Source organism: Chenopodium album, chromosome 11, assembly GCF_948465745.1.
Source record: "Chenopodium album chromosome 11, dcCheAlbu1.1, whole genome shotgun sequence".
Classification (NCBI taxonomy): domain Eukaryota; kingdom Viridiplantae; phylum Streptophyta; class Magnoliopsida; order Caryophyllales; family Amaranthaceae; genus Chenopodium; species Chenopodium album.
In genome coordinates this window covers 7,133,089-7,154,465 of record NC_137844.1, presented here as the reverse complement: position 1 = coordinate 7,154,465, position 21,377 = coordinate 7,133,089, and the positions used below count along the sequence as shown (strand labels likewise).

The 21,377-nt window shown below is 33.1% G+C and overlaps 2 protein-coding genes across 2 annotated transcripts; both read right to left on the bottom strand.

Annotated features, from left to right (window-relative positions):
• Positions 1-3,267: 3,267 nt before the first annotated feature.
• Positions 3,268-8,639, bottom strand: LOC145567282 (uncharacterized). Its single transcript, XM_081626543.1, has 5 exons — positions 8,176-8,639; positions 6,727-6,860; positions 4,448-4,595; positions 4,236-4,342; positions 3,268-3,868 (listed from the first exon to the last, which is right to left on the bottom strand). The coding sequence occupies exons 1-5, from the start codon at positions 8,468-8,470 to the stop codon at positions 3,827-3,829; spliced, it is 726 nt and encodes a 241-aa protein (XP_081482669.1). The 5' UTR covers positions 8,471-8,639; the 3' UTR covers positions 3,268-3,826.
• A 3,330-nt stretch (positions 8,640-11,969) lies between these two features.
• On the bottom strand, positions 11,970-20,498 carry LOC145568423 (LRR receptor-like serine/threonine-protein kinase FEI 2). Its single transcript, XM_081627844.1, has 13 exons — positions 20,130-20,498; positions 19,881-20,016; positions 19,713-19,784; positions 19,537-19,608; positions 19,307-19,378; positions 19,104-19,175; positions 18,937-19,008; positions 14,439-14,545; positions 14,144-14,317; positions 13,712-14,044; positions 13,090-13,344; positions 12,473-12,606; positions 11,970-12,351 (listed from the first exon to the last, which is right to left on the bottom strand). The coding sequence occupies exons 1-13, from the start codon at positions 20,215-20,217 to the stop codon at positions 12,127-12,129; spliced, it is 1,812 nt and encodes a 603-aa protein (XP_081483970.1). The 5' UTR covers positions 20,218-20,498; the 3' UTR covers positions 11,970-12,126.
• Positions 20,499-21,377: the final 879 nt, after the last annotated feature.

Sequence of the window (21,377 nt, the reverse complement as noted above, 5' to 3'; positions counted from 1 at the left end):
TTAATTTTAAGAGTCAATAGCTAAATTTTCAAAAGAGATTTTTCCTGCTACCTACGATTCTATGAACAAGACATGTATATATATATATATATATATATATATATATATATATATATATATATATATATATATATATATATATATATATATATATATATATATATATATATATATTTATTATTAAAAATGCATAAACAAGCAACTATTTAAGTTTCATTTTTATTAAAAGTATGTAATGTAAAGTTGTGTGATTTAGATGTGTAAAAATGTTAGTATTCTTTTTAGAAAATAAATAAATAAAATAAAATCACTTTCGATTTCACTAATATAGGAACAAGAAGTCAAGAAGTGTTGCTTTCGTTGGACCCATTACACATGTGTAATAACCTATTTGAATTGCATCAATTTGTATAATATACTCAAGGATGACTTTTTATATGAACTTTATATTTTGTGGTCGAATAAAATCGTCAAGAATTGATTGGGTGAGTGGTCCCTCCATTAAAAATAATAATATATAAGACGACTCATAAATTTGCTTCAATATCTTTAATTTGATTTGGTAAGGTGGATAAATTGGAGTAACGAATTTGATAGCCTAGTCTTAGGATTCAATTTTCAAATATGTTGGTATATTTTGGGTAGTGATTGAAATAATTTCAATGCGACTATATGGAGTTTTGAAAGGCAAAACATCTACAAATGGAGTAAAAAGAAACAAATTATAATCATTTAAAACATAGAGTTCTAATGTAATATTGTAATTATAAGAATTTTAATCAATGTGGAATTTTAGATACAAGTTGCTTCAATTTAGAGGAGGAGAAATAGAGGAATTTGAATATCCGATTCGTGAAGTAGTTTTAGTTAGCAACTTTTATATTTTGGTCTCACCCTTATTCCTTCTTTCAAATACTTTTTTTATTTTTATTTTTATTTTTAAGATACCAATAATAATTTCTATGCTCACTTTGGCAAATGGCAAGGATTCTTCATACTCTTTGAATTGATACTAAGAACTTGTTCATATTTACTGAACTGAATTGATTGGATCTGAACTGAGTTGAACTATATATTTTATGAGAGAAAGAAATTAGGTGCTGTGAACTGAACTGTATAGAACTGTACTGAAATTAAGCTGAAGTGAACAGGCCCTAAGTCAAAGTTTTAAGAATCAAACACATAATTAATAACTATAACAGTTTAGCTCTTAAAGACTAAGTAAAAAGACTGTTTCTTAAGTCCCATTTTTAGAAGTAATCGCACCTTACCTTAAACAACAATTAATAATTTTACATACTGTGCACCATAATTAGCAATTTAACAACTACTAAGCATTACTTTACCTGCAAAAAAAAAAAAAAAAAAAAAAAAAACCTAAGCATTACTTTTACCAAATATTCATATTAACTTATCTATCTTCACAACAAACAATTTGTTGACAGTTAACAACACTTCTACAACTATATTTTTCTGAATAGGGGCTAATAAGTAGTGCAATTCTGAATTTAGCTCAGTTCAACCTTCTTTAAACATCCATCTTTATGAGATTGATCAAGTGTTAGATTTCCTCATTTGAAAAATCTCACATGTTTTTATCACAAATTGATAGAAAATACATAAATATCTCCTTACTTTTTATGAAATTCTATTTTACATACATACAGAGAATAATAATACTTCTCAAGGAGGTTATTCTAAAAGCTTTAAGTTTATGAATTAATGTGAAGATGTCTTAGTTGAATGAAAATAGACGTGGATCTCGAATAAGATAGTTTTGGGCTTAGATAAAGTTTAGAATTGATTGGTCCATTAGCCCTATTTAGAAGGTTTCTTGGACTAGAGGCCCATATTAATTAAGTCACACTAAGTAACAGTTTAAAATTAATCTAATTTTAATTAACAAAGTGGTTGTAGTTTAGTGGTAAGAATTCCAAGTTGTGGCCGTGGAGACCTGCAATATAGGTTTCCTGATTATAATAACAATCACAGTATTCGACGTTTATAATACGATTACAATAGCATGTGTGTGGTGCATATAAATATACTCCCTCCTTTTTTAAATACTTGTTCTACTTTCCTTTTCCGGCTGTTTTTAAATACTTGCTCCATTTCCCTATTTGGAAAGCTTTTACAATATTTAATTAATTTATCCTACCTAGTAGACCTACCATGAATCACATTTTATAAATTTTATACTCTCTCCTCCAATTCTCTCCACTACTTTTGTTTTTAACAATTTTTTATGGGGTTGTTAAATATCGTCCTTGAATATCTAACTAACGTCCGCAAAATAAAATAAAATTACGTATTTATCCTTATAATAATGTTTTTAAAATAATTAATTTTACCTCAATTTCACACTTTTACTGTACACAAAACTTTTTACCGTTCTCTCTATTGGTCAACGACCACTAACGCTCATCGAACAACCACCCCAAGCACCGTGAGTTTCAAAATCAAACAAATTTTTAAAATTTTGCAAAATCAAATTTGTTAGATCTTATGGACAACGACGAAATACCAGAAACACAATCTTAGACGCTCGCTAAAAGCTCGTCGAACCGTACGAAATCGGTACGTCGCGATAATTTTTTTAAAAAAATTCGAAACCCAAGAAACGCCTAGAATTTTCGAAAACCCTAGGCTGAAACGCCTAGTTTTTTCGAAACATCCTAGGCTATTCGAAAAAACTAGGCGTTTCAGCCTAGGGTATTCTAAAAAACTAGGTGTTTCACCTCAAACGCCCAGATTTTTCATACAACCACACAGTTGTTCGCACGAACTAGGCGTTTGAGCCTAGGACGTGCGAAAAATCTAGGCGTTTGCCGTGAATTCAGGAAATAAAAAAAAACAAATATTTTCTCCGCCGGCGACCGACTTTCCTTTGTCTTTACTCGTCATTACCGTGGCTGTGTAGATCGTGAAACCGGAGGTAAGGAGTTGGTGGTTAAAAGAGGAGGAAGAGGTGGTGGTGGTGGTAGTGGTGGTTAGTATGAAGAGGTGGTAGTGGTGGGTAGTATGAAAAGGGGGGTAAATTGAGGGGGTAATTTTTTTTGATTAAAAAAGGGTAAATTTGTAATTTTAGTTTATTTTGCGGGCGTTAGTTAGATATTCGAGGGCGACGTTTAGCTTTCCACTTTTTTATTCTTCCACCTACCCTACTACCTCCATATTTAATTACTTTATCCAATTTCTCTTTAAACTCCGCGCATGAAGAAATGGAGCAAGTATTTAAAAACGAAGGGAGTATAATAGAAGCACATGTTCTAGGATGCACAATATAGGTTTCTAGATTATACGAGTAAATAACAATCATAAGATCCCCCGACATTTTTATAATGCTATACATTGTACATTTGATTATGTAATGATATTACTGGCATATGATTTCCTTGGCATTCACTAGGAAAATCACATATAAAACACCCAAATGCTCCTAAGGCATATGCTGCGATCAAAAACTGCAAGATCAAGCCCATTTTCAACCGCATCAATTGATACATTTTCCTTTATTCCAATGAAATATACAAGTATAATATTACAGAGCCTATTAATGATTAAGAACTTACTAGTACAAAATTAATGATGAATCTTTATTTATACAAAGAATTATATTTATCAATTGATTTACATTGAGTGCTCAAATCCAATTCAATTTCCTGTACATTTTGTACGGAATCTCCATATTTGCAACCCTACCAGTACTTAACTGGTGTCCGTCGTCCAAAACTTTCAGAAGTGCCTCAAAAATCATGAAAAGCACTCCTTATTTTGCTTTTTGGAGGGTATTTACTTAAATTATCAAAAATTCGCCCTTTTCAATTCAAAACTTGAAATTCTCCTTCAAGTAGTAAACAAGTTCTTGCTGCAATATCACCAAAAAGAAAGAATATTGCCCTAGTTAATAACTTAATATGTACACCACATGTAAATATGTATTATGAATACCTACTTATAAATCATTTTTGTAAAAGGTGTGTTTTGTTCATCTTATTTTAACTACTTTTAAATTAAATTCAAAATGGCAATCCTTAGATTAGATAATAAGGTTGTACAAGTCTAGAAAAAAAATATGTGTAGATTGATCAGGCAACATGATTGTAAGTCAATTGAATCGAACACACTCTAGACAAAATTGATTTCCAAATTTGATTGTTTAATTAACCTAGCCTGTGGACATGCACTATTTTCTACTTGTATGTGATGAAGTTTGGATTGGTGGAGAAACTTACAAGGAAACAGAGGAGGATGCATCCAGCAGCACCAGGAAAAAACGCGTACCAATAGTTGAGTCCATGAAGTTTAGCTCCATCAATAAATAGTAATGGCAAACTTGCAGCTACACACATACATACATCCACTCTAGTTAGATTAAATTTGGACTATACAATAATTTTATACAAAGTATATATATTACAAAAGCATATAGAGAAGTATAGATTACCGGGAGGGTGCGTAGATTTGGTGTAAATCATGAAAGCCAGGGAAGCAGCAAGGGAAGCACCCCTGGATAGCCAACCTGGTCCCAACAGTGTGAATGCTAACACTCCTATTGCTGCACACCCTATTTGAGCCATGAACATGTTGTATTTCTGCACATATGTAGTTGTTCCAAAATAAGTTAAGCTAGAATATTTCTTAGCATGCATAATGTTAGGAGATATAGGTAGTAATTAAAATATCCAAAAAGTTGCCAGTTCGAAATACAAGCACTTAAACCAAAGAAAATGGAACAAGTACTATATATAGAAGAAACCACGCACGCAATATGCTTAGTCATTCCACATCAAATACGAAGTATAAGTCAATCTATTATGGATGACTTCTAATATTTTTGGCGTTAATAATTAGCAGATTAGGTTTGATGATGAGGTGATAATTAGCATATTAGGTTTGATGATGAGGTGATAACTCTGTTGTGTAAAAGACCTACAAGAGATATATGTGGTTCCATCAATTTATTGTTACTTAAAGGGCTTTTTGTCAGAAACTACCTATAAAAGCCATTTTTTGTGAGAAACTACCTAATAAAAAAATATTGTAAGAAACTACCTATTAAAATGAAAATATTGTAAAAGAATATCCTTTCCCCGGATTTTCACCGTTGACTAATTTTTCAGGCGTTGACCACCTACTTGCCAATCACGTGAACTTTTAAAACCTTTATTTTTCCATGCCCCATCAACAACGCCACCTATCATGTGACCGGTCAAGCATAACCAACACCAGAGAAATTAGTCAAAGACGAACATTCGACAAATAATAGCTTTTTTACAACATTATTTGCTTTAACAGATAGTTTCTTACAACATTTTTGTTTTATTAGGTAGTTTCTTAAACATTTTTTTTATTAGGTAGTTTTTAGTTTACGACAAAAAGTCTTTACTTAAATACTACTAATAAAATGTTGTGCTGCCTGCAATAGTTTTTTTTTACCATACTACCAAAGTAAACAAAATTTAAGAAAAGAATAGCTAAGGTATGCATGTGAATGAGAAACACAATGTCAACAAAAGGTCAAAAACTAAAGGATTTTTTTTATCAAAAATTACCTGATAAAACCCAGATTTTGTGAGATCCCGTTTAATAAAAAAAAATATTGTAAAAAACTACCTAATAAAGGTAAAATGTTGTAAAAAACTACATAAGAAAAGATAAAATATTGTAAAATACTACCTATACCGGTTTCCACCGTTGATTGACCTCAAAACCGTCTCGAAACCACCGTTTTCATTCCCAAAACTAACACAGCTTGCTTTAAATCACCTCACCACACCTAAAACCACCTTTCAACCTCAAAACAACCACCTCTAATCCCAAAAACCACCATCCCGAAGCTTTAATCTATCATCGATCACCAACTCAGAATATCCTCCAACCACCCCGAATATAACCTTACCACCTTGAAAACCAACCCTCATGGTGATTTTGAGGGTGTTTTGAGGTGGATCAACGTCGTAAAAATTAAGTTAACGGTAGAAATTCGGTCAAAGGTAGTATCTTGCAACATTTTACCTTTTATTATGTACGTAGTTTCTTACAAAAAAATTTTTATTAGATATTTTCTCACAAAATATATGCTTTATTAGGTAGTTTCCCACAAAAAGTCCAAAACTAAATGAAATACGAAGTAACTTATAGACAATGAGGCTAAACAACCTACATACAGTCATTGTGATTAATGAAACTTCCTTACAAATACCTCATATTATGTCTAGTATCTACGAAGTATCTAATTATCTATTTGTATGGTTTTAAAATTTAATTCCTATGTACCTTTATTTTCTAGTAATTTTATAAACTTTCTAGTTATTTTCTAGTATCTCTTCTATATCAAGGTTACTCTATGTAGTTTCGATATCTACCAAGTACATGACAATCTCAATTATTGTGCTACCAAACAAATTAAGTGTTCGTTGCTACACATCACACAAATGGACAAATTTGATGATATGATAAACTAGTAAACTACTACCTACCAAGCTAGTAAAGCTAGCTTAATAAAAATTCTACTCCGTAAGAAATTGCAAGAAAGATCTTTAGCCACACACAATTTGTAAGAGGATAAAATAGCGTGTGAGTGTGACCAGGCTAAGCCAATCAATAATGTGCTATACTATAGTATAGTATTATTATACACACAAGTAGATATATAAAGGGACCCAAAAATATAATATCAACCAATGAGATATGAAATACAAAGATAGAATAGAACGTACATACCCGAGCAGCTGGAGATTTAGGTGTGATGAATAAAACAGCACAAACAGCTCCTAATGGCGCTATTGTCATTGACAACCCTTTTGGTGCTAGTATCTGGTCCATTTTTCCCAACATTGCCATTCCCGCAAATGCCCCTATTTTTTCACTAATTTGTTAGCTCAGTTCACATAATTATAGCCATGTAATTATATAAACGGACGAATAAGCGAGGATATGTGACTTTATTTTCAGTTATTTCATGAGATTTAAGTTCAAATAAGATCCGATACAATTCAAAAAACTTTAAAAACAATATGTTTTAGATAAAGCCCTAAACACCTTACTTCATTCACTTTATTTCCACTTTACTACAGATAAAGAAAGTTTTGAGTGAAAATCAAAGGACCTAACGACACCCTAAGTTTTGCTAAAGGTATGTAAGAATTGTACAATTCAATTTACAAGTTAAAATAAGTTTAGTTAAGAATGCTCAAGTTAGTGAAAATCATATCGAAAATTGACAAGAAGTAAAATTTCTTGTTTGAAGCGGGAAATTGAGGAGTCTTTTAGCCAACTCAAACACATAAAATGCAATTGTTTTACATTATTCCATTTTAGGCTATATATATCAATTTTATAACAAATCAAATGAAAATCTTTTGATTTGCTTTCAAGCATGTATAATTAACCGAAATACTACTTAATGTACCAAAAGGGCTACTAATTGGTTAATATATTCTACTACGTATTAATTAAGATGTTTTATTTATGCAATTTAAAAGAAGTGCGTGACATGAAAATTTACCTAGAATTCTCTAGGCTGGGCCACAATGTTGTCCACTTAACACATTTTTTCCAAAGGCAAATTGTAGAATTTTCAAATCTATAAAATTATCGTTTTATATTAATTATAAATAGTTTTCTCTATATTTCATGATAATTTTTATCTCTAAAATTATTGATAAGGACACTAATGATAAAATCAGATAACAAAGATAGAGCTGTACTACTTAAGTATGAAAAGATAATCACTAGTAAGTAGTAACTGTACAATAAAAGTACAAAACTCATAACCAAAAAATAAAATTAAATTAAAAACTACATTAATAACATTATTTTTTTTTTTTTTTGACAAGATTAATAACATTATTATGGATCCTAAAATCAAGAAACAAAAGATTAAAAAATAAAAGTGTTTTCCAAATCTCTAATATTGCACCCATTATATTCAAACTAGATCCAGCATAAAATATACAAGTAAATTGTAACGAATAAATATGAATGCATATTTTTGTATGTAAGATGAAGACGTCCTATCAAATAGGAATTCACAGGTCAATATGAAGGGTATTGGTTGAATCGGATTTGGTTCTATTCTTGAAACAATACTGTTTTAGGAGTTCCCCTCGTGAGGCAGGTTATCGGATTACCAAAAAAATCACAAAAGGAAATGAATGGAAGGGAACATACCAAGAGAAGGCCAAAGAACATCACTAAGAGAAGGAGAAGGGGTGGCTTTATCAGGCGACCAAGTGTCCCAAAGAGGTGCAGCCACGTTAGATGAAGAAGAAGCAACCACCTTTAAACTCTGTTTTCTCTTAGAAAATAATGTCGTGAATAATGGTCGGTCCAAAATATATGATCCATTATTCTTATTATATGAACAATTCTTGATTAAATTCAATGGTGGTATAGAAGGAGAAGCAGGTAATAGCAAGGGAGAAAAGAGAAGGTTTTTAGAGGAGAGAGAAAATTGGGTTATCATTGTATAAAATTTTTAATTAAATGTTTAAGGAACGATTTCTGTTCTAGTTTGTCGTGCGAAAAAAGGAAGAAATAGAGGGAAAAAAAATGTGAAATGGACCGACAGTTGAGAATTAAAATAGAAGAAAGGGGGTGGAATAAATTGAATTGTGGGGAGCTTTTGGTGAAATTGAAGGGTCAATATCCATTATCATGTGGCCATATGGTGTTATGTTTAGCTATTGCATGCATTTTTATTTTCTACTATGTCTATCTCTCTACTCTATGCTTATCTTACTTGTATCATTTTGTATGTTGGGGACTGGGGGTAGGGGGGTGTGAGTTACATGGTTTCCTAGTCTACGTGTGCTTCCACGTTGGATGGTCCCCCCCCCCCCCCCCAAACACCCTTGATCGCTTTTGGCTTGGAAAATCTTATAGCCTTAAGGCGTGAAGCTCAATCGCACCTAACTTTGATTTATAGATTTAATAGTCACACTTTTGGCTTGGAACTTGATCAATAATAAATAGATAGATAAATAAATAAACCTAACTTATTAGAAGTAGCAATTACTCTATGGGTCATTCTAATTAAGTCTAGTTTGATCACATTAAATAATCGATGAAATTTGTACTTGTATTAAACTCTTAACCAACTTTTTATTAAAATTATACTTCATATGTGGATGTTGCTTAAACTAGTTATACTTCATATTGTTATTTTTTACTCCGTATTAATATTATGTAAATGCATAAATTTTAGGCTAATGTTATATGTAGCCCTAAGGCTATATATAAGCATTAAATATACTCTTGGAAATTGTATAAAATTAGGAATTCATGACAAAAACACGCGTAAATCAGTGTTATTAGTGTTTACATTTTGATGATTTCTTAACTTTTTTACGATTTTAAGTGTAAATTAATGCTTATATGTAGCCTTAAGGGCTATGTATAACATTTTCCTAAATTTTATATTGTTATTTTAGGATGAATATTATGTAATGCAAAAAAAATAAAAAATTGAAAAATTAAAAATTAAAACCCATGACTTTTTATTATGCAACTTGATTATCTAATTATCTATATGTATCGGGTGGATGAAGTCCTCCCACAACAAAGAGTGGTCACTATGCCATAGTTCTAACTTTAATTATTGACCCATTCCTATTACTAAAATCATGCCCAAAACTTAATGACTTAATTTTCAGCCTAACCTGAACCCCAAAGCTTAATGATTCGACTTTTAGCTTAATCTGATTCAAATTTTTCGCCAAACTAATAATAATATAACATAGAGAATTATATTAGTTTTAATAATAAGCTCTTCGACAATAATTTCAAACCGACTCAACCTAAATTACTTAGTCAAATACGACCCAATCTTTATGATTCCAATCCATATCCAACTAAATCACCAATTACCCTCTCTAGAGCTCAGGGCTCTGAGTATCACTTTTAATTAGTTCTTACGCTACAACAAGTTTTGGTCATATATAATAGATAAAGTTCCTACTCCGTATCTTAAATTCTTTAACCTTCATCCTCCAATGGACCAATAGTCATCAATCTCATGATTTTCACTCTCAAATAAAATAAAAATAAAAATATGCTTGTTAGTTGTAGGCTACGTCAAATTAACACAAGGTCTATAAAAGTGCACTAATACTATACTATTATATAATCACTAATCACCCAAAACATAAAAGACAAAGTAATTAAACCCTGAGTAGCCGTCAAGTTAATTAAACAATATTATTAGTAACACAATTAATACTAGTAGCTTGGAAAAGATGCTAAATGATCAATTGACACTTGCACAATTTATTATCCAAAATAAAGTTGTGGTAATGCATGTTGGGCAGACCAAAGTATATAATATAAATCCATGAGTATAAAATTAATAGTATATGCTAGAATTAAGGTGGTAGCAGGGGAATAAAGATTTAATCAAAGGTTCCTGATTTCAAGTTTTTCAACCATACGAACCATGCAAGAGACCATATATGTGATATTATGCCTCCAGTGGTTTATCAGAAGTTCAGTTGACTCTGACATCATATCAATTTTTTTTTTAATTGTGGTCTCAATATTATTATACTCTATTACACTATAACTATAGTTGATGATTTGATTAATTGGGGGGTGCCTATGTCACTAATTTAATTCTACGTAGTATGGTCATGAAAGTAGACTTTTCTAAGGACGGAACATTAGAGCTAGGTATTGGCTGGATTGTGTAAGCTCATGTTATGTGTCAGCAAATTTTGATGTGTTTAAATGGACGTATTTATAAAAGACTAGAAAAGTCATTTGGATTGTGCAAGCCAGTATTATGTGCTAGCGGGCCTTGTGCTCAAAAGCACCATGTCTCGAGCTCTTGTCAATTAGTCATAAATGGAGCTTATGTGTGGCCCAATCGTGTGTCATGCCAATGGATATTAACTTTTATTTTATTGATCAATTGGTAAATAAACAAGTCTGTCATGCTCGTGCCAAATTTTAAATATGATGTCCTTGTAAGTTATAATTTATAAGGCTCATGATCCATTGGCATGCTTCTTGTTCAATGCTTACAGTGAGCTTGTCTACTTGTGCTTGGTCGGGTCATCTTTTATAAGTTATGGAATATTAAGTAAAATTTTGGGATATATAATTTTTGGACTATATATTGGCAGAAAAAAATATATTATAGTACTAATAATTCATGAGCAAGTTTTTAGTTATGTGATTGATAGCTAATCATAGTTAAAATTTTACACTCTATAAATAAAAAGATTTTAAATGAGAAAATAAAAGAGAACATAGAAAGGAGAGTATACAAGATTGATTGAATGAAAATTTCTAAAATTTCATGCCTTGGACAACTGGGCTGAGATATGGGCTCGACAACTTGGCCTAGTGATTGCCAAGCTTACTTCATCTCTAATCCTAAACTATATAAAGAGAAAATTTTGGTGAGATGGGACAAACTTTTCTACAAAATTCAATAAGTTATCTTAGTGAACTTCTTGTTGGCTTTTGAATGAATGTTGAATTGAATTGATTAGTTATCAATTAATTTATTTACTTGTGTTTTATTCAAAAAAATATATATATTATTCATTTGTGTGTGCGCGCGACTGAGCATATGTAGTATGTACATGTTTGTGGCATATCGACTATAGTAAGATCCTTTAGGGGTTTAGGTCATGCTCAAATGTGCTAGGGTAAATGCTACAGTAAATAATAACCTTTCGATTAGCAACAAATCACCTGAAAACTTCCGCAAGTACAAAAGCTACTACAGTCTGAAGGCTTGGACTCAAGACCTCGGTAATTTTGCTAAGTGCTTGATCACATAATGTCCTGAAAAGGCTCGCTAAAAATTCGATTCTTGGGGCAACTTGTTACAGTAATGTACTTATCCCCTCTGTTTGGTAGTAACATAATGAAAGTTACTGAGTAATTCTCTTTTTGAAATGTGATCGATCCATTACCAGAAGTACACAAACTGCGAAAATGATCAAGACAGAACAAGATGATAGATGGAAAGCGAATGAACATTTGAACACGGAATACTATTCTAATGAGAGTATTTTTCAAGGTTTCATGACAAAATGCACAGATTAATCAATTAATTTAATATACAAAACCCCAAGGCAGGATTACAAGGACTTTTACTTTAAGGTCCATCATTTAGCAATGATCAGACTGAGACTCATAGAAATCGCTAGGGCAAGGAGACATGACCTCTTGTTCTAGAACCTGCAAAACCTCGTTCATCGATGGCCTACGCTCTGGATCTGCATCAGTGCATCGGGAAACTATATCGAGTATTGCCTCTGCTGTTTCCTGATCCACATCACGGCACCTTTTATCCACTATATCCTCTAATCTATTGTCTTTCAATAGTGTGTTCATCTGCAACAACATTTGAGAAATGGTTTTGCTTATAGCCTTTAAGGCTTTAACCAAGTTGGGAGTAAAATAGAATTCATTCTACTAATGGGAAAGATAGAGAAATAAGGACTTAGGAACTCACCCAACCAACAACATTCAAGCCTTTTTGAACAAAGCACGGATCAGTCGGTCTTTTTCCAGTCACAAGCTCCAACAGAAGAACACCAAAGCTGTAAACATCTGACTTTTCTGTGGCTCTTCCACTTTGTAGATACTCTGCTCATGAAGTGCATATATTTGGATTAAATTGTTTGAACACCGGCCTACTTTCCTTAGGTTTTGTTCTTTTCACGTTAAATTTTTGTTTCAGGAAACATAAGCTCCAAGTGGTTCAGTTAAAGGCTACACAAGTACAGTTTATATAAGTTTCAAGAATTGTTTTAGGTGAATGGAATGAAGCCTTAAACCTCAAAATTTTGCGCATTACTTTCTTTTGAGAACATTCTTTAAGCAAAGTCTCTTACAGTAAATGGGATTTTACGTGACATGCAGCAATATGCACATCAAAACCAAGTCATCATCTATGCAAGAATAAAGGAATTAAGGAAGAATGAACTACTATGAACTATTCTGAATATCAAGAGTTCAAGACTATTTGCAAAAAAAAAAAAAAAAAAGAAAAAAAAAAAAAGAAGCAATATGCATGCAAATTCCTTTCTGACTCTCTGTTGCAAACATATGAAAAGTTTAGAGACCTACCAGGTGCCAAGTAACCAAAAGTACCAGCGACAACTGTTGTGACATGAGCCTCTTCGTCTTTCAAAAGCTTGGCAAGGCCAAAATCTGACACATGCGGCTCCATATTTTCATCAAGAAGTATATTGCTTGATTTTATGTCACGATGAACTACTCTTGGGCAGCAGTCATGATGCAGGTAGGCTAATCCACGAGCAGAACCAAGAGCTATCTTCAAACGAGTACTCCAGCTTAATACTTCATCACTATAGCCTTGTTCTGTCAATTGCAATTATACATTTAACATCATAAAATAGATTACTCCATATAAATTAAAAAAAAAATAGTAGCGCCTGCTGATATTAATCAACATATTATCATCCACAGTCATCTTCCCCTAATAATATCCATCATAAATGCAATTTCTTTTATACAAGGGACTTCATGAAGAGCTTACTAATCAAATGGTCTACTAGGTTTCGTTTGCCAGCAATGCCAAGCTTCTTATGAACTGTCGTTTTTTTTCAAGCATGTATACAATATATGTTCATGCAAGTCAGGTAAGATTCCATGTCCAATACAGCTATTCAGTTACTTGGATATTTAATCTACTAAACAATGCATATTTTTTAAAGAAGAAAATTACCATGCAACAGATCATCTAGGCTGCCCATGGCCAAATAATCATATATGAGAAGTTTTGAAGTAGGCAGTCTACAGTAGCCTCTCAAGTTTACTAAATTGATGTGCTTGATGCTGCCCAAAACCTCCAATTCCCGCTCAAACACTTGATCAGATCCTTCACGAGTGCGATCTATCCTTTTAACAGCAAATGTGCCACAATCATTCATGACCATTCTGTAAACAGTACCATATCCTCCCGAACCCACAACATCTTCTTCATCAAGAGCCTCCAGCTTTTCGATGATCTCGTACGAGGGATATGGAAGATCACCATGGAACGTTATAAGCTTGGTTCCTGTCCCAGAAGAGAAATGGTTTCAAGATAAATAAAATGTTTGATAGAACTAAACCAAAAATTCCTACAAAAATCTGATGAATGTATAATCTATTCTACCTGCTTCAGGTTCGACTTGCTTCTTGACTTCTGTGTATTTCTTGGCAGCTCTTTCTTTCTTTGATACTGACCAAACCCAAAGGAGAGCAACAACGACTAAAAGAGCCACTCCTAGCATGGACATTGCCCCAATCAACAACCCCTTGATATAATGAGATGATCGCTTAGTTGGAACTGTAAGATAATAGAAGATGTACTGAGCTCAAAAAAGTTTAAATGAATACTCTATGGTTAGATAACAGAAGCAAATACATGTTATTGACAGCAATTATTGACAGCAAAGATTGCTGCTTACCTGCAGCTTGATCACTCTCAGCATGAGGCAAGACTGCAGGGAATCCAAGTGAGGTCCGGCATGGTTTATGCACTTGTCGCCCACAAAGGTCCAAGTTGCCAATAAATCTGTTACCGAGAAAAGTGATTTAGAGCAGGCGAAGGTACTGAATCCTATAGCACCAGTTAATCTAGCAAAAGCCTACATGACTCATGATGCTAAATCAAGGTCTGTCAAGACAATGGTGGCATAAATAATACTTCCTCCAATCTTTTTTAGTTGACACAATTCTTTTATTACGTTTGCCAAGTTTAATATCTCTATTCACTAAATCTACAAGTAAAAATTATAAAAGGTGATATTATGAAAAAATACATCGAGACAATGCTAACAAGATCCCATGTGAGAAGAATACGCAAATGCAGTTTAATCAAGCGCCATGATAGACTATAATAAAAAAAAATTCTACTAACAAGAGCACGTTCAACATGAGTCAACTATTAATTTAAGACATAAGCAAGGTCATAAATAGTCAATTTGGGAGTTCACTTCACGTAGAGCCTCATATAGGAGGAAAATTTATTCAAGTTCTAAAAGACTAAGGGAGTTTGTATAAGCAGGTCAGCAAGCATGTGTCAATCAAGGCATGTCAGTATAGCTTCTTGCATTTATGTTCAAATGCAAGATGTAGTTGGAAAAAAATCTTATTAGCTTCTTTCATTTAAGATTCAAACTTAGCTTTGCAATTCTGTGAGTTAGGCTTTTAACATCTACAATCTTTTGTGATTCAATTAAGATGTTTAGTTTGATTCTCTTATTTGTGATCTTTCCTTTTCAACATGTGGGAAGGAAATAATTATTTAAAAACAAGCTAAGCTCAAATATGATTGTAATGCTGTGATTTGTCCCCAATCCTAAGAATTTACTTGACCTCCGTTGAGGTAAACACACCTCTTGCGGAATAATCAATTCACCAAACAAACCACAAGCACGTTCTAGATACTAGTTTGCTCAAAGTCACACTAACCCATAATATGTTATCAAAGATCTACACAACTCCAGCTATATCAACACATAAACGCAACAACACAAAGCATATGAACTAACATACCAAGCAAGGAACACACAACATCTACGTGGAAAACCCCTTCAAAGAGAAGAATAAAAACCATGGGATAGTTAGGGAGTCCACCCAAATTGCTCTTATTGTAGTAATGGAATGATATACAATCATAATTCCAAGTCTTAAAAGTGAGTACTTAATTTGCCCAACTACAACAAACATAAGAGCTAAACAATGGAGGACGAAATCGAGAAATATCACCAGAAAAAGAGGTTTGTCCAGCAACCATAAATCACAAACTGTAGCAGCAAATGACAATCAAAGTGTTGAAAATAAAGCTCTGATGTCCCGGACAAGATGTCAAAATTTGAGCTAAATCGGACATGGATGAGCGTCTATCAGAGACTGCATACTTGACAATGTGAAGTGGTTGCTCTTGTAAACTCTATGTGCTTCTCTCCTTTCTCTCAACTAATTACCCTAATATATTTACTCACGTAACTGGCAGTAAGTAAATGATACCACCAAGACTTTGTTACTCACCTAACTGGCAGTAAGTAAATGATACCACCAAGACTTTGTTGCCCACTCACTTCCACGATAAGACACACCAAAGTCAATAAAACACTAGGGCCAAAACTAGACAAGTTGCCCCAAAAATAATCATGATATAATATGGGTTTCTCCACATAGGAAGGGACCCATAGCCCAACAAATCCCCCCCTCCTATGTAGAGGTGGTTATCATTCTGGCGATCAAACAACAAGTCTCAAACTTGCCTCTTGGCAAATTCTAGGTCATCATGTCGAAGCCATTATCATCGGTATGGATTTTCTCAAGCTCGAGGAACTAGCATCAAGAATATCCCATATCAAATGATATCTCACATCAATATGTTTTCACTTTGCATGAAAGGTAGAACTCTTAGCAAGATGAATAGCACCTTGATTGTCATAGAACAACACCCATACCTTTTTGTGTAATATAAGTTGACGAACAAATTGCTTCATCCATAACAACTCTTTACATGCCCTGTCACTGGAATGAACTTTGACCTAGTTGTGGATAATGCCCACACATTTCAATAATCTAGATTGCCAAAAACTGCTCCCCCAACAAAAGTGATCAAGTAACTGAAAGTAGACTTCCTCAAGTCAATATCACCCACCATGTTAGAATCTGAGTAGCCAACAAGAATAGGCTTATCACTACCAAAACATAGCTTCACATCAGTAGTACCTCGTAGATATCTCATAATCCATTTCACAGCATACCAATACTCCTTTCCCGGATCAAAGAGAAAAAGACCGACAAAACCACTATAATAGGCCTAGTGCAAAATATTGCATATATCAAGCTACCCAACATGCTTTCCTTCTCTTCCAATGTAGAAGAACTCTGTTGAGAACTCAACTTAAAATGCAAAGCAAGAGGAGTACTCACTGCTTATGTTTTCTTCATGTTGAACCTTTGAAGAAACCCATTTGTGCACATGCCCACCCTGCGTGCCAAGATTTGTTGAGCTACGAGTCCATTCCTATGTGGAGAAACCCGTATTATGTCATGATTATTTTTGGGGCAACTTGTCTAGTTTAAAGTATTTTATTGGCTTTGGTGTGCCTTACCGTGAAAGAAAGTGGGCAACAAAGTCCATGTGGTATCATGTACTTGCTTCCCGTAAGGTGATTAAATAGATGAGGGATATTATTTTAAAGAAAGGAGAGAAATACGGAGAGCTTACAAGAGCAACCACTTCACATTTTCAAGTGCACCGTGGTCTGATTTGGCTTAAATTTTGACAGCTCATCCGTGGTTCGATCCAAGTCTTCAATTTCAACAGTGTGATTGTCTATTAACAGCTACTGGGCATAACACACTTTTTCTGATGATATTTCTCCATTTCATCCTCTATTGTTTAGCTCTTATGTTTGTTGTAGTTGGGTAAATTAAGTACCTACTTTTAAGACTTGAAATTGTGATTGTGTATCATTCCATTACTATCATAAGAGCAATTTGGGTGGACTCCCTAACCGTCCCACGGTTTTTAATGTTTTCTCTCGGGGGGTTTTCTACGTAAATAATGTGTGTTCCTTTGATTATATTTGTGTATAAACTTTATGTTGTTGCGTTTATGTGTTGATATTGTTGGAGTTGTGTTGATCATCAAGAACATATTATATTGCTTAGGTTAGTGTGACTTTGAATAAACTAGTAACTAGAACGTGCTTGTGGTTTGTTTGGTTAGTTGATTATTCCGCAAGAGTTGTGTTTACCTAAACAATCTGGAATCCGGTAATATTAATACTAGTAGAATGATTAGTTTGAATTGAACTATCATCTTTGGAAGAGGTAGATAAGAGACTTGTTGTATGTCAAGAGTTCGCATTTACCCGTGTTTAGTACTGAAAAACCAAAGGTAAAAGTGAAAAGCTCTAGATAAGTGAGTGTACACTCTATTAGTATGAGGCCTTTTAGGAAAGTTCTCAAAAACAAATCCTTATGGGCCACGCCCAAAGCGGACACTTATACTAATGTGGAGTGGAGTATGCGTGCGGCCCAATAAGGTGGGTGACATGAGCCCAACAACCTCTTTGTTTATACTACGCTTGATCATCAATGCTTAGCTAAATAAGTAGTTATTGAATCTTAACCTAAAGAAAAGTTGAATTCTTTTTATCACGAATGCCTAAATAGAGCAAGTTGATTCTATTATGTCAAAAAAGGGTTCTTATAGAACTTTGTATCGATGAAATGTTAAACTCTATTGTATTTGATGCAGTCAAAATAGGCATGAACCACATGTTAGTATAGAAGAAAAAGCATCAATTAAGATGCATATGGTTTTAGTCATATCTTGAAATTTGGGGTAAGGCTTATTGATTGCATTGGGACAAATTGGTAAGGATAATTAACTCTAAATTTTCGTACACGTTCTTGTCATTCGAATGTTTTGTATGTAATTTCGCAACTAGATTAATAGTTCATCATTCAATTTCCAATATCTCAGATAATTACAATCTAGGTTTACTAGTACTCGCTGATGCTAACTAAAATCATCCCAAACATGTGGTACGAGTACATATAAAAAGGCAAAAAGCTACTAACAACACTTTCGTTTCTTTGCAGCTTAAGTGGTGGACTACTTGTGGCTGCTCATGAGAAAATTGCGACATAAAGTATTGTTGTGAATATCCTACCTCTCTACCCTATTTTGCATTAATAACAGCACTGATGCTATGGTCAATCAGAAAGTCCTAGTGGAATAATTTATTTAAAGTCTATACATCAACAAGTTCAGAATAGTCCTGCTTAAAAATAGCAGGCACCAAAGAGTCAAAGACAGACAAATACAAACAATATAATCAACAGAAGAGCTCAAGAAAAAACATTAGCCATCCTAAGCAATGATCTTTCGCACATGATAAGTAAATTATGATATGGACGAGCATAACATACGATTTATTCCCAAAAGAGCTGAGAGAACCAAAATCCGGGATCTCCCCTGAGAAGAAATTAGTTGACAAGTTCCTGTGGCAAAGTAGTGAAATAAGATATCCATAGTAAGTGTTTAACAAAGTATTCTGAATATGAAATTAATTTTCAGACATCATTTCGGAACTTACAGATAGCGTAGCCTTGTTAGCCGCCCTAGGGAGGAAGGTATAGCACCCTTTAATGAATTACTAGACAAATCCCTACATCAACAGAAATAAGTATTGTAGTAATGTATAAGAATGTAAAAAGAATGCAAGGTTTGAAAGCTAAAAATATTGAAAATTGACAAAATTGCTAGGCTATTAGCTAAAAGCTCAGATTGTAATCTTACAGTATGTTTAGAAAAGAAAGATTTCCAATCTCAGATGGTATGCCACCCTGCAGATAATTGGCTCTCAAGTACCTGGAATTGAAAGACAGTTGAACAATTAGACATTGTCCAGTTTTTACCACAAACTATGCTCTTCCGGGGCTTTCATTTCACCTTAAGTACCCGTGTCAAATCCTCGACACTGGATATAACATTGACCACATTAAGCAAAAAGAAAGGGTTTCACTTACAGTGCTTTGAGTTCAGTACAATTTGTAATTTCATGAGGAATAAAACCATGCAGGCTGTTCTGATGAAGTGCTCTGAGTCACCATTTCCAAAAAAAAAAAAAAAAAATTAAAATTTAGGTTTTACATAAATATGACAGAAAATAAAAACAAAAATCAAAATTTAAAGTAATACTCACAGTCTTTGAAGTTTAGTAAGCTTCCCAATGCTTGGAGAAATTATCCCCCCAAGTTGCATATAAGGTAAATTTCTGAAGACCCCCAAAATCACAAACATTACCAAAATAAAAAATGTTTCAAAAATGAAGAAAATTAATAACAAAATGAAATAAAGTAAATAGACATACATAGAAATGACAGTTTGGTCTTCAGAATTACAAGAAATCCCAATCCATTGACAAGGTGTATCATCAGTATCTCTCCAATTACCAAGGGCATTATTGGTATCATTCAAAACATTCTTCAATTCAAGCAAAACCATGCCTAAATATACAAACAAAAACAACCAATTAATTACAATAAATTAAAACTTATAAAAACAATTAATGCATCAAGAAATAACCAAAAAAAAAAAAAAAAATTACTGTAAATTTTACCATCTGGTGTGAGAGCAAGAGTACAAATGCTGAAAAGGGTAGTCACTAAAATAAGTTTAAAGATCAAAATCAACAAAAACAAACCCATTTGAAATTTCTTCTTCAAGATTGAATTTTTAACCTTCAATTTGATACTTCTTCACTCATTAAATATAAAAAAGAAAAAGAAATTCAATAATGTGAAGAAAAAAAGTTTCTTTTTTTGGGGGGACTAGTAAAGTTTTGAACTTTGGACAACCATGATAATTGATAACTGTGAAGAAAGAAAAGAGTGGAGTGAGTAAGTGTTATCATGACAGTAGATTTTTCAAAAAAAAAAGTTAAAATAAAGGAAAATGCACAAAAATAAAATAAAAAATTGAATAATTAAATGGGGTCCTTAAGTTGAGTAGTCTATAGGCTATAGCAATGGGGACAGTAAAAATGGGGTAAAAGACACTTGGGAAGTTGTGCTTTGCAGGGAGGAAATAGAGGGTGACTGTCTCTATTTTGATTGGGTTTTTCAAATGGCGGGATTTTTTTAATGAAATGCAAATTCAACCAACGTTCATTAATTCAAATAAATATACTTCAAGTAGTGGTGTTACTATTTGAATAATCATTATTATTAGTTTCAAATATTGGTACAAAGTATTAGTGTATGTGTTGAAATTTTGAAACCGGGAGAACCAGAAAAGAGAGTTGGAGTTTAGTGGTTGAATATTGGATTTTGTCTCTTTGTTGTTGGTGGATAAAGGATTCCAAAAATAAAGATTATTTCCCTTTTTAGTGTTTAGTGGAAAAAAAGGATTACTTGAAAAATGAATAGTAAAAGCAACTTCAATGGCAAATTAATTTGGTAATTAGCTTGGCATGTCACATAAGGTTTTAAGCTAATTATCATTCTAGCTACTTTTTACTCCAATGGCTAGCTATTAGCTTAGTAGTAGTTGTTGGATAGAAAATACATGAAAATAGCTTAATTGGTGCAATGAGCATTCTAATTTTGGCAAGTTTAATTCTCAAGCAAATTAGCTTGGCAAAGCTAATTTGCTTAGCCAATCTAATTGAGTTTTCTAGCTCCAATGGTCAAGCTAGTAGCTAGGGAATTATTGAAATTGCAAGCAAGTCCCTACCTATAACCATTGGAGTTGCTCTTACAAACTTCTTTCGTAATAATCCGTATTTTAATTGCAAAGTAATGGGAGTTAAGCATACATGAAAGACCTAAAGTTTTTGTTTTTTCACCGTTAAGGACCTCATAATTTT

Excerpts from the sequence above, each read along its gene's own strand:
- LOC145568423 (XM_081627844.1), bottom strand. The coding sequence starts at position 20,217 with ATGGGTTTGTTTTTGTTGATTTTGATCTTTAAACTTATTTTAGTGACT. Across the intron at positions 19,785-19,880 it reads GACCAAACTGTCATTTCTAT|AAATTTACCTTATATGCAAC; the intron begins GTATGTCTATTT and ends GGGGGTCTTCAG. Across the intron at positions 12,607-13,089 it reads TTTTGGTTACTTGGCACCTG|AGTATCTACAAAGTGGAAGA; the intron begins GTAGGTCTCTAA and ends CTTCATGAGCAG.
- LOC145567282 (XM_081626543.1), bottom strand. The coding sequence starts at position 8,470 with ATGATAACCCAATTTTCTCTCTCCTCTAAAAACCTTCTCTTTTCTCCC. Across the intron at positions 6,861-8,175 it reads TGTTCTTTGGCCTTCTCTTG|GGGCATTTGCGGGAATGGCA; the intron begins GTATGTTCCCTT and ends GTGAAAAAATAG. Across the intron at positions 4,343-4,447 it reads CAAATCTACGCACCCTCCCG|CTGCAAGTTTGCCATTACTA; the intron begins GTAATCTATACT and ends GTATGTGTGTAG.